Below are 12,953 nucleotides of genomic sequence, written 5' to 3'. Positions count from 1 at the left end.
TTAAGTCGCAACCAATAAAGTTGTGCGTACAGGATTACCGTGTTCAGTACATTGCGTTAGGTTATCCGCTGAGATATCACATTGGTCCTTCGAACTTCGGATATTGACCCTTTGTGCTTTGGATATCGGTAAAAGTCGCGTCATCATGACTCGAACGCCTCGGACGTCTCGCACTCCAACCGTAAAGCCGGCGCCACAACCCGGTTGGGTGGATGTAATTGTTGCTGTAAGGCCGCATGTGCACATGCGTGACCTTGCGTATGGCGAATTGATTCGCATAAGGGACAACATTGTGCAGGCGAAGGAAGAGGGAAAGGCGCTGACCGCGGTACAGTGCAAAGTGTTCGGGAAGAAGGCAGATAGTGCTTTAGAAGAACACAACAAACATTATGGTGAGATCATAAAACATGACGAAAGTGAAGTGCATGACGACAAGTTTAAGGAGACAGTGAAATTGCATGAGGAGGTGATGATGGAAATAGAAAGTGCATCTGAAGCCCTTGCGGCACAGTCCATGTCACCAAAAGCATTGATACCTGCTCCTAGCGTTTCGTCAGTGATTGTGAATGCTCCGCTTCCTCGGCCAATACCTTCGTTCAGTGGCAAGTATGAGGAGTGGGCGCGGTTTAAAACAATATTCAAAGATATTGTTGACAAAGGTAGTGAAGATTCGCGTATCAAGTTGTATCATCTTGAAAAGGCCTTGAGTGGTGAGGCTGCCAAGGTAATAGATGAGAAAACAATAAACGACGGTAATTATGAACGTGCGTGGCAACTGTTATCCGAACGTTATGATAACAAACGGCGTATGGTAGACTTACATATTAGTGGACTTTTGAATTTGAAAAAAGTGAATGAGGAAAGTTATGTAGGTTTGCGCGGTTTGGTTGAATCGGTTGAAAGTCACGTGGAAAATCTAAAGTATTTAGGTGAAAACTTTACCGGTCTGTCGTGTGCGATGGTGATACATTTGATAGCGAATGCGTTAGATATTGAAACAAAGAAACTATGGGAAGCGAGTGTCCCTAGAAACGAACTTCCTTGTTATGAAAAAACCTTGTGCTTCCTAAAAGAAAGAGTGTCGGTTCTAGAAAGGTGCCAAGGAAATGTTGCAGCGGGGCAAAGGGGACGTTTTGTTTCGAAAGGGCCCAGCTCAAGTGGTGTTACGCCTATGAGATCGAATGCAGCTACAACCGTGTGCAGTGTAGTTGTGTGTGAATTGTGTAAGGGTGCCCATGAAACGTTCAAGTGCTCTGAGCTGATGCGACTGCATGGAAAGGATCGGGAAAGTTTTATTAGATCGAAGCGTCTTTGCTTAATTTGCCTAAAACCGGGACATTGGCGAAATCGTTGCAAATCGCATTTGAAATGTAACAGGTGCCACAGACCACACAACACGGTATTGCATTGGGACAACGGTCCAGAACCGGTTTCAAGGGAACCCGAACAAGTGAGCGCGAGCCAGCATGTGAACAATACCGATGCGGCGGGAAGTATTGTTCTCTTGCAAACCGTCTTGCTTTACGCGGAATTACCAAACAAAGAGGTCTTGTTGTGTCGTGCGATGTTGGACAGTGGATCGCAAATCAGTTGTGTGACTGAAGCGCTTGCAACGAAATTAGGCGTAAATTTGGTAAACGTGAACGTACCGGTTAAGGGGATTGGCAACGTTGAATCTTCGGTGAAGAAAAAGTGTACTTTTACAGTGAAATCTCGGTGTAGTGATTTTGCTATGGACGTGACATGTTTTGTGTATCGTGAAATAACAGGTAGAATACCCTCTGTGTATTTCGATACGTCGAAGTGGAATTTGCCTGATAAATCGATGTTGGCCGATCCATATTTCAACAATCCAAGTTGTGTAGACATTTTATTGGGAATGGATTGTCTTTCGGAAATAATGGCATCTGGTTCAGTGAAATTGGCAAAAACACTTCCCATGATGACGGACACTCATTTCGGATGGGTGATAGGTGGACGTGTTGCGGAAATACACAAAGAGCGTGAGGTGTACACAAATGTTGTGACAAAAGAAAATTTGGAAACAATAGTGCAAAGGTTTTGGGAAGTTGAAGATGTGACAAGTGAGCGTTCCGTGAAGGTGGAAGACGAGATATGTGAAGAACATTTTGTGAAGACACATTATCGTGAATCCAGTGGCAGGTATGTTGTGCAGTTGCCTTTAAGGGAATCGATAAGCCAATTGTGTTGTTCGCGAAGTGTAGCGCTGCGTAGGTTTTATTTGTTGGAAACAAAACTGTTGAAAAATCCATCGTTACGTGAACAATATCAAGCGTTTATGAGTGAATACGAGGAGTTAGGGCATTGTAGAGTGGTTGATGAAAGTGAGGACGATGGCTCCGTGAAAAGGTGGTATCTGCCGCATCATGCTGTATTGAACCCGGCCAAGAACACTACCAAGTGCCGTGTGGTGTTCGATGCTTCGGCGAAGGTAAACGGCTTGTCTTTGAACGACGTTATGATGACCGGCCCTAAGATAAAGGTGGATCCCTGCGACAGCCCGCTACAACGAGTATTCTGGAGAGCTTCGCCGAATGAACAACTGCGTGTGCTTGAGCTTACCACGGTGACCTACGGAACGGCAGCAGCACCTTTTCTAGCAACGCGAACGTTGTTGCAGCTAGCGAGAGATGAACGAGAAGGTTTTCCCTTAGCCAGTCGCATTATTGAAGAGAATTTTTATGTCGACGATGGATTGTTTGGGGCAAATGATATCGAGACTGTCCATGCTGCACAAGTGCAACTCATTGAGGTGTTTAGAAAGGCGGGTATGACACTTCATAAATGGTCAGCGAATGATGAAAGGCTTTTGGAATCGATACCATTTGAAGATCGGGATGCTCTAACAAAAATCGGCGATTGTGAAGCTAACGAAATCATCAAAACGTTAGGTTTGATGTGGAATCCGATGAATGATGAATTTATATTTTTGACAAAGGTACCGTCTAAGGGCAGAACACCTACCAAACGAGAGGTTCTGTCTGCCATTGCAAAAATATTTGACCCATTGGGGCTTATTTCTCCAGTGGTTGTGTTGGCAAAGATTTTGATGCAAAAGCTATGGTTAGCAAAGTTGGACTGGGATGATCAAATTTCTGAGCCGTTGATAGAAGAATGGGATAATTTTTTGGAAGCATTGCCAACAGAAAATCAAGTTCGAATTCCTCGACATGTAGTAAGTACAAATGCAGTTTCATTAGAGATCCATGGATTTGCGGATGCTTCTTTGAAGGCATATGGAGCCTGCGTCTATATAAGATCAATAGAGAGGAATGGTGAAGCGCAATTGAGATTAGTGATCAGCAAATCTCGGGTTGCCCCTTTATCGAACGTGACAATTCCTAGAATGGAACTGCTTGCAGCTTCATTGCTTTGTCGTCTAGTGAAAAAAGTACTGGAAGCATTAAAGGATTTTAATTTCGAAACGATTAACTTGTGGTCGGATAGCCAAATAGTTCTGGCATGGTTGAAAAAGCCGATAGAGTGCCTGAATGTTTTTGTACGAAATCGTGTAGCCGAGATCAACGAGAACCGAGCGTTCATTTGGCGTTATGTTCGGACACATCAAAACCCTGCGGATGTTATATCAAGGGGTCAATCGGCGTCGCTACTGGTTTCAAATGAGATGTGGTGGAATGGTCCGGAGTTTTTACGTACTTGTGAGATACCAAATGTTTGCATCGATGAACTAAATGATGATGAAATTCCGGAATTGCGCAACGAGGTTATCTGCAATGTTATCGTACCGCTGAAAGTTCTCCCAATTTTGGAGAAATATGAATCCTTTAGAAAGACACAAAGAATACTTGCCTACATCGTGCGGTTCAAACAAAACACAAAGCGTCGCAAGGGCGAACGCATTAATGATCCAAACCCTACTATTCCCGAATTGCGAGAATCGATGCGTTGGATCATTAGAGCAATTCAGCATCAGGATCTACCGGAAGTAGTTTCGGCCGTAAAAAATAGCAAACCGTTGCAACGTTATCAAGACCTTAACCTTTTTTTGGATGGTGAGTTACTGCGGGTAGGAGGTCGTATAAGACATGCAAATCTGGCTTTTGGAAACAAGCATCAACTTCTTCTTCCAAATCGAAATGTGATTACACATCGTTTAATTGCAACAATTCATCGTGAAAATTTGCACGTCGGGCCATCTGGAGTGATTGCGATTCTTCGTCAGCAATTTTGGGTTGTCAATGCGCGATCAACGGTTCGAATGGTTCTGCATAAATGCATTACCTGTTTCCGAAGCAAGCCAACTACTTTGGAACAACAGATGGGTGATTTTCCTAGCTACCGTGTAACAGCTGCTCCTACCTTTCAACGAGTTGGGCTTGACTTTGCTGGGCCAATTATGCTGAAATCCGGTATACGTCGTGTTGCGGCAATAAAGGGATACATATGTGTATTCGTGTGTATGGTGACTAAGGCGATCCATTTGGAAGCAGTGGAGGACTTATCAACTGGTGCCTTTCTCTCAGCTTTGAGACGATTTGTATCAAGAAGAGGAATACCTGAAGAAATCTTCAGTGATAATGCGACAAATTTTGTCGGAGCAAAAAATGAACTACGAGAGCTGTATGAGATGTTTAGGAAGGAGGCGACAGGCCAAGGCATTTTCCAGTATTGCCAAGAAAAGGAGATCGTATGGAAAATGATACCCCCTGGTGCCCCTCACTTTGGAGGAATCTGGGAGGCAGGGGTCAAGAGTGTTAAGAGTGTACTGAAGAAGATTTATAAATCTGCATCTCTAACAATAACTGATTTTAGCACGCTTCTATGCCAAATTGAAGCCATCTTAAACTCAAGGCCATTGTATGCTCACTCAAATGATCCTAACGATTTGGAATGCCTTACTCCAGCTCATTTTACAATTGATCGTCCCTTGATTGGAGTTGCAGAACCATCCTATTTAGATATGCCTGAAGGTCGCTTGAATAAATGGCAGAGAATCCAACAACTGCGGCAGCAATTCTGGAATAGATGGCAAAGGGAGTATTTGTGCGAACTGCAAACTAGATACAAGTGGACCAAAATAAAGGACAACGTAAAGGAGGGAGCATTGGTTCTAATAAAGGAGGATAATACGCCCCCGCAATTGTGGAAGCTGGGACGCATTGCAAGGGTGTTCCCGGGCGAGGACGGATTGATCCGGGTAGTGGATGTGAAGACAAGGAGTGGTGAGTTTAAACGTCCTGTTCATAAATTAGCTCTTCTTCCAGTTATAGATCCGTAGCATCAACCTGGCCGGGAGGATGTTCCATTTCGATGGAACGAGCGAGATGCGCGGTCTAAGGAACGGGCGAGAATGGCGGGCTGAGGAAGGAGAGAGAGGTGCGGGGTGAGGAGCGAACGGAAGGCTGTCCGAGTGGCATCTGTTTTGGCGACAATTGTCTGGAACGGCGGCACCCGCAATTGTTGTTCGATCTCATCGACACCGGCCAGAATTCCGCGAAACCCACCGTAGAATGCAAGCGGGCGGCTTGTGTGGTCGGACGGACCAGAGAAGCGAGGCAAGCGAGTTGCGGCTGTTCGCCGGACCACGTTAAGGGGGAACAGAGAGGGAATGAAGAGATAAGGAGAGAGTGAGAGAAGAGAGGGAATTATGAAATTTATTTGTGACCGAGTGGAGTGAGTCAGTCTGATGAAAACCGCGAATGAGTTAAGTCGCAACCAATAAAGTTGTGCGTACAGGATTACCGTGTTCAGTACATTGCATTAGGTTATCCGCTGAGATATCACAATTTGTTTTAAGTTTATTATAAATTTGTAATGAAAAAAGATTGCAAAATTCTGCAATATACAAATCACTAATTTTTAAATTCGAATTAGAAGGGAATAGGTCAGGGAGAGGGATAATGGAGAGTTAGAGAGGAGATGATAGCAAAATGGAGCAGTCAAACAGATTGGAAAAAAGAATTAAAACATAATCTATGATAAGAATCGATACGGTATGGTGGCAATACGGTATGCTTGACCAAGTGTGCGACAAGATTCTAAGGGCTCCAGACCCAGACTTCAAACAAACAGAGACTTCAAGCACCTAATGTCCGCCGATCAGTCCGTTTGTATGAAGATCCGGCTCTGGAATAGATGGGGGAATACCATTAGGACCAAGCGAAAAAGAGAGCTTAAGATTGAGTAGCGCCGTGTGACCAATGCTTACAGGGATGCAATGACTGTCAAAGGTATTAGACTACCCGGGAGAATTCACTACGTATTGGCACGTTCCAGACCATTCACTAATTTGAGTTAAGATCAGTGCAAGTATGATTATTGGCAACGATAAGAGAAGGAATAGTCGAAATTCCTCATCGGGACGCTTTATTTATTTATTTACATTTGATTATTACGGTCCAGTGCCGTATTGTCAACACCGTTGTGTTGAGTAGATTTTCACATATTGATAAGGCATTTCCTCCTTATTCTTTGCCTTATCCCGGGCATACTCGGTTGTGGATGGTTGTGGTGATGGTGATGATGATGATGATGATGATGATGATGATGATGATGATGATGATGATGATGTAGTGGTGGATGTTGTGAGTTTTGATGGTCTGGTTCTATTGTTGTGACTATTGTATTGATGGTGGTAGGTTACATCCGAATTCAGGCTATTGTGGTGTTGTGGCCGTTCTATTGTTGACCTTTGTGGTTTGGTCTCGACTGTAACAAACATATAAACATTGTTAAGACAGCACGAACATTTATTTGTCTGAAGAATGAAGAATTTTAACATAATGCGTATGTGCGATTTTTTTTCAATCCCGCAGAACAAAGAAAGGACTTGAAAACTCATAGCAACCGACTAGAGATGTGGCTCCATATCAAGGCCATTTTGTAGAAGAAAATGTATTCCAACCAATGAAAATATTAAACAATGCTATCTTTAGTAATTAACTATACGACCAGGCCGCCAATCAAATAAAAAGGTTTGAGGTTTGTTTTTATCTCATAGTTTCCATGCATTTCGGAGTTATTATACATTCCAGACTGTGCATGCATCCCGGAGCTTGCGGGAACATCGGAGTTAGGATGTACCAAGTTAGGTTCTACTGGGCCTTGTCTAGTATGAATGAATAAATATGAGTAAGAAGGTGATTGTACTCTAGTCATATTTCTGCGCTGCATTTTTATTGTTTAGGTGCATTTTTATGCCCGTTTTGAATGCAAAAGCTTTTGAGGTGAGCTTTCGTTGTTTTTTTTTACAATTGCATACCTTCCACCTGGGATGTCAAACTCAAGAGAGCTTTCGATGCCGAATCGTTACTTCAACATAAAGTGTTAATAAAATATAAATTTATTTTGAGTATAGCGACAGCAGCTTTTTCGACGCTGATTTTTACCGAGACGATAATTTGTGAATGACCAAAGCTTTAAAATATCTAAAGCAAAGCTATGTAAATAATTTTTTATGTTTAACAATCATTAATTGTTTTAGCTTTAATTGTTTTAGGAACACAATAGTAAAAATTTTCTTAGTTTTGAAATAGAATTTTGAACTTTTCAACGTTTGCTGTCATTCAGCACGGTAAAAGTGATTTCCATTCCATTCGGTACTTCAACAATGGATGTGTTGGTAACGTTCCATCGCGCGCATGGTTTGCTTAGGACGGGTGGTTCGCCACACATGAACATTTGTCCGTCCGGATGCGGTAGATCTGTGGAACTATTTCAAATGATACATAATCAGAAAGCTTTATTTAGCATTTTATTGGCAAAGGTCCCAACGGGGCACCACCGAGAAACTTACGCGGCACCTTGGCGATCATCCGGCTTGGCCGATTTGGTGGAAACAGGTCTCGAATATGCGCTGACCGAGCCAGTGGGAGAACTTTGTTCGATATGTTTCACTTTCATCTCAAACATGTGCCTCAGTTCTTGCACGGAACGAGTTTCGCAAAGCTTTTCATCAGATGGTTTCTCTTGTGTTATTCTGTTCCCGGGATCGAAACAATGTCGCTTGCTTAGATATGAGGGGGTAGTTTGTATTTTAGCGGACAAAACGAGATGTACTTACCCTTGCGCGTGCTCTCGGCAATTGCAGGCTGGTAGCATTTCAATGGTTCCCGGTGAAGAATTTACAGCCGATTGCGCTTCATGAGTATTATTAAAGAGGAACAGTTTTCGCAATGTTCTTACCGAATATTCCGTCGAGTTGCCACAGTGCGAACAGTGTTGGTCCATGGTCTCGCAGCAAATTTCGGGCGTGACAGTTTGTTCCCCGGGCTCACCACCTTCGCACTTGCTGTCCAACGTGTTGTTCATGCCAGCTATAAAATTTAAAATATGAATCATTTTCGAACCGAAATATTGCGCTCCAAAGCTTCTAACTGAATGACTTACCTACGGTATGTTTGCTGCGATTATAAATGGGCCTGTTGAGCTGAGCGGTGGGTATTTCAGTGTTGCAAAGCCTACTTGGAAGGTGCAATCGTTTTAACATTTGATTGGGAATTAATTAACTCATTTTATTCACTTCGTACTCAATATACTATCAATACTGTGTTACGAAAAAATAAATAAAAGTAATTCAATAACTTACTTATAATTATTATTGATACCTACTGATGAACCTATAAGTCATTACACATTTAATTCAGGAGATGAAATAAAGCGTTTTTCATTAGATCAGCAGCAAGCTGCAGTGACAATGAGTCACAACGATCCTCGTCTTACAACACATGTTATGTTCAATTAATCCAAGCATCTATTGACCCGTGAAATCGTTCCCGTCTTCACGCCTTAGCTTCAATTATTTTCTTTGAAACATATGCCTGAAGAATAAGCAGAACATGCATGTTTAAAAAAAATCAGTAAATCACATAGTTAAGTGCCGTTCAGTGATCGAAATTTCACGAATGAATATGAACATTTCTTGCCACCCTTAGAAAACACTTGAGCCCATATGTAATTAAAAAAAGTCATAAAATATTGGGACATGCGTGACAGTGGTCTCTTTTCTTGCATCTGGATAAGATTAGTCGAAGTTTAATGGTTCAGTTGCCGGGCTCGGTGCACGGAAAACTGTCTTCAATTACTTTTGGGTAAAGCTGAAGCAGGCGTGTAGAAATTAGTTACGGCAATTTCGAGTTTCGAGCTAATCGTTTTCTCTACGTACCTTTGTTGTGTTGTTTTTACGGTCGATATTTGTGTGGACTTCTACATCGTAGAGATAGAATCGGTATTTCTGTTTGCTCTGGTCGATTAGTCAAGTGCGTTCGGTTTAGGCGGTGACTAGGGTGTCACAAAAAATATTTGGTAATGATACGTGAAGTGGTCATGCGCATGCTAAGCAAGCAGAGTCGATAAAGACATTTCACAGTCCCTGCACAAGAAGTATATTGAAGAACAAACGGATGCAATGTTCTCGGATAATTCTAATGCAATTCCTTTCTTCTCCTTTTTCTTTTTCTTGTTATTGTTGTTGGTTTAACTACCTACTAGGCCACGCCATTCAAGCCAGTCATCGAATTAACTTAATTATTACCTTTAATTTCCTAATTAAATACTAGCCTTAGCGATACCACGTACTTGGATAGTCAGTCCTTAATACGGGTGTACGGTCCGGATGGGATTTGAATCACGGTCCTGCTGTGTGAAGTCGCCACCGCCGTTTTTGATGGTCACCAACGGAACCCTCTAATCAAATCTTTCTAATTGTATTTAATAAGCAGAATAAATAAAATCGAAACATCAACTAGAACAGTTTCTTGGTACTATAGCGCAGAAATAAAGAATAAAACTAGTGACACTCTTCGATTTTCGCCACATTCATCTCAATGGCGCCAAAGAAACTTCTTCAAGCCACGATTTTGAAGTCGCACAAAGACTTACTACATGTTTGCATGCATCAACGATGACGCAAAGCGAATGTCAATTTTTATGACACTATCCTCCTCCTGGACACATTCCCGACCAAGCAATTGAGCAAAAAAGCATTGAAAACGCGTGGTCCAATTGCTGTTGGAATGCATCTTCGAATCTATTTCCAGGCACATTTGGAGCTTCGTTAAGGAGCTTGCAAGCGATGATCGTAAAACAATAATATCGATGCAATCTTCTCACCAAGATCCTGCGGGGTCGACCGGATGGTAAAATGTTATGTTCTGTTTTAAGTGTCGACTCCACGACCAACCCACGTGGGACAAACACTAGCCAAATTATGGGGTAAAGTTGTAACTAATTTCGTTCAAATGAAATGACCTCAGATTTTTTGACTTGAGTTCTTTGTATGTATGTATCTTGCTGGGGCTGGCGAAGATTTGTACGAACGGGTACTGAAACTGCCCTGGAAATAATTGCTCAGTGAGCATAAGAAATACTTTTTGGTTAATCTTTCGAGCTTAGCATTTTTTGTTGCAAAACTTGATTTTCGTCTTGCTAACCATTTGTTCACCGTTGTAATTATTGCATCTTCATGTTACAGAGAACCAGCAAAGAACGAAGCGACCAGAAGGAGAATGGTCACAGGTTCAAGTGCGATGTCTCAAACTCTCCGGTAGAACAGGTTCCTTTCATGGGGTCCTTTCGGTGAAGTCCGTCTTATTTGACCGCCTACTTCACTCACCTTTAAATCCACCACTGGGCTGCTGATCTGCGCTCGGTGGAAGGATTGGTGCAGTCAAACCAAATTCGTTTTTTATGCACTTTGGAAATCTTTCGTTTGCGTTTTTTTTACTTCCAGCAAAGGAGTTGTAAAACTTAAGCTTTAGTTTTGGTGCAAGCCGCTTTTTTCATTTGAGGTTCAATTAAGTAATAACCCAACAAGCTGAAACCTGGAAACTGTCTGTTCGATGTGCCAGCATTTGCAGATGAACTCTCTTACCAGTCGTCGAACTCTCTTAACAAAACATTCCTTATGTTCTAGATGCTATAAATGATGCAATATTGCACCGCCAACCAATCGTAAATAAATTTGTGGGAATTAATCGCAGTACAAGTTGCAGCTAATGGACAGTCGTACGGTCTTAGTGCATTTTCGATTGGTTAGGAAGTAATCAGACTATAAAGCAGTTTTCGGCCAATTCTCCGCTTGTATTTCAAAAACTAGTTCAAATCCATGTTTGAACCATTGCATCGAATTAAAGCTACACAGGCCAACTAATTAAAACCAATAGGATATCATAAACCAACCTCGAACTAACCGTGTTTATAGCGGCTTCATAATCGCTCCATCCCCAATCCCCTTTTAAACGGATCGCTATTGAACCGTTTCGCTGGTGTTTTGATGTGCGAAAAACAGGATTATTCCTTGAGTGACCGCCAAAGCAAAACAAAACTAAAAAAGCACACAGCGATATTTTTACGACACCTTGCCGACAAGGACACCCAGTTGAAGAAATTCGAAGAAATGCGTGGAAGATGAACACTTCGTAACTAAACCGCGTGGTTGGGGTCGAACTTCGTTTGTTACGAGCAAGGGTCATAAAACAGCAACATCGATTTCTTTTTTTACTGTTGTTCGTACGAAGAGAATTGGCGAGAGAGAAGATTAAAAAAAAAAATCTATTTTTGAGTGGAGGTCTGAATTATTTCCTATTTTGGGGAATGTATCCATCCATAAATAGAAACACTCGCATTGAGAATAAAATATGATAAAACTATGATCGTACACAGCCCATAATGTCGAGCTTCTAAGCATTTTTCGCTGGACGAGTAGCTTAACTACTCGCCCAGTAGAACTAATAAGATTAGTCATTTTTGAGGGCGGATGTCTTGAGTTTATCCAACTGATTTTTTTATATTTTCTACATTAACCATGTACTGTATTTACAACATAAAACAGTTTTACTAATCATTGTAGTGTAAGGAATAGCTGCAGGAAGAATATTTATTCAGAAAACGATCGTTTACACGTATAGACAAGTGCGTAGATTTACATAAGTAATCACCAGTCATCAGAACAAACTTAAGTTGTTACCAATACCGAGAACGCAAAACAACATTTATTTGAATGAAAATAGAAATGTTGATAGATGGACAATGTTCTTATTATTTTACTTTTTTTAAATTAATGCACTTAGTAAGTTCAAACCAAGTCGAAAGATCTTTATAGTGCTAAGGATGTGCGCGCTTAGGACCTCACACCGTTTGTGATCGGAGTAGTATGGTTGTAGGAATCATAATTACTGAATTTACGACAACAGCCGCACACAGACACCGCGTGTTCCCACGTTCCAGCGATACGGGCTGAAATTAAGTCGCTGACACTGCACGCCGGATTGCTGACACTGTACCGCTTTTGATGAGAGGGTAGAACGGGTCAAAGGCGACAGTCGATGCGGATCGATGCAGTCAATTTTAGTTTACAAACATAAAAATTAGTTCTCCTTTAGCAGCTCAAATAGCCATAACCTTTTTTTCCCTTTAACACGGATTTTCGTTACTTGGAGTAGGAGTAAGATATATTTATAGCAATTAAGATTAGTCAAACGTAGAAGTTTAAAAGGGATTATTATGAAAACATATGTTAAGAATCAATATGAATCGCTACAGGAGCGCGTTGTAAAAAGAAAGCTACCCGAAACAAATCGTCTTTTATCACAGCCAAGAACTTAAGTTTCTCGTTAATGGTTGGCTGATCGAAGTGTCATAATCCGATCCGAGTGTTCAACACTGTTTACTTGCCCTGCTGTGCTGGTAACATTTCTATTAATAATTTACGAATGCCCTGAGGCATTCAAAAGCACAAATATTGGACAACAATTCAAGACTAATTTCGACTAAAATTAATATCTCTCGATTTCTGGGCTTGGTCCATTCTTTTATATCTTAGGGTGTTTCTGTTGATCCATCAGTTTGTCAGCATCATGTACGATTTGTGCGAACATGAGCAAAATGAGGAAAGCCATCACTACTGAGCAAGCACGAAGAAGTTTTCTGGGAACGAGAAGGCAGAGATGGACGATGCATCATTCCCTGCCATA

General features: G+C 41.6%; 2 protein-coding genes across 2 annotated transcripts in view; one reads left to right on the top strand and one right to left on the bottom strand.

Annotated features, from left to right (window-relative positions):
• The window catches only part of LOC126557109 (F-box/LRR-repeat protein 7), a 440,460-nt gene that overhangs the window by 14,382 nt on the left and 413,125 nt on the right, over positions 1 to 12,953 (top strand). The gene's annotated exons all lie outside the window — the stretch shown is intronic.
• On the bottom strand, positions 7,531 to 8,322 carry LOC126566563 (uncharacterized). Its single transcript, XM_050223272.1, has 3 exons — positions 8,045 to 8,322; positions 7,778 to 7,960; positions 7,531 to 7,693 (listed from the first exon to the last, which is right to left on the bottom strand). The coding sequence occupies exons 1-3, from the start codon at positions 8,320 to 8,322 to the stop codon at positions 7,531 to 7,533; spliced, it is 624 nt and encodes a 207-aa protein (XP_050079229.1).

This window comes from Anopheles maculipalpis, chromosome 2RL, assembly GCF_943734695.1.
Source record: "Anopheles maculipalpis chromosome 2RL, idAnoMacuDA_375_x, whole genome shotgun sequence".
Taxonomy (NCBI): Eukaryota; Metazoa; Arthropoda; class Insecta; order Diptera; family Culicidae; genus Anopheles; species Anopheles maculipalpis.
This window is presented reverse-complemented; position numbering and strand designations above follow the sequence as displayed.

Bases quoted from the DNA above. Each gene is read 5' to 3' on its own strand.
- LOC126566563 (XM_050223272.1), bottom strand. From the start codon at position 8,322: ATGATTCATATTTTAAATTTTATAGCTGGCATGAACAACACGTTGGAC. The intron at 7,961-8,044 runs GTAAGTACATCT...TCCCGGGAACAG, and splicing joins TGCCGAGAGCACGCGCAAGG to AATAACACAAGAGAAACCAT. The intron at 7,694-7,777 runs GTAAGTTTCTCG...CATTTGAAATAG, and splicing joins GATGATCGCCAAGGTGCCGC to TTCCACAGATCTACCGCATC.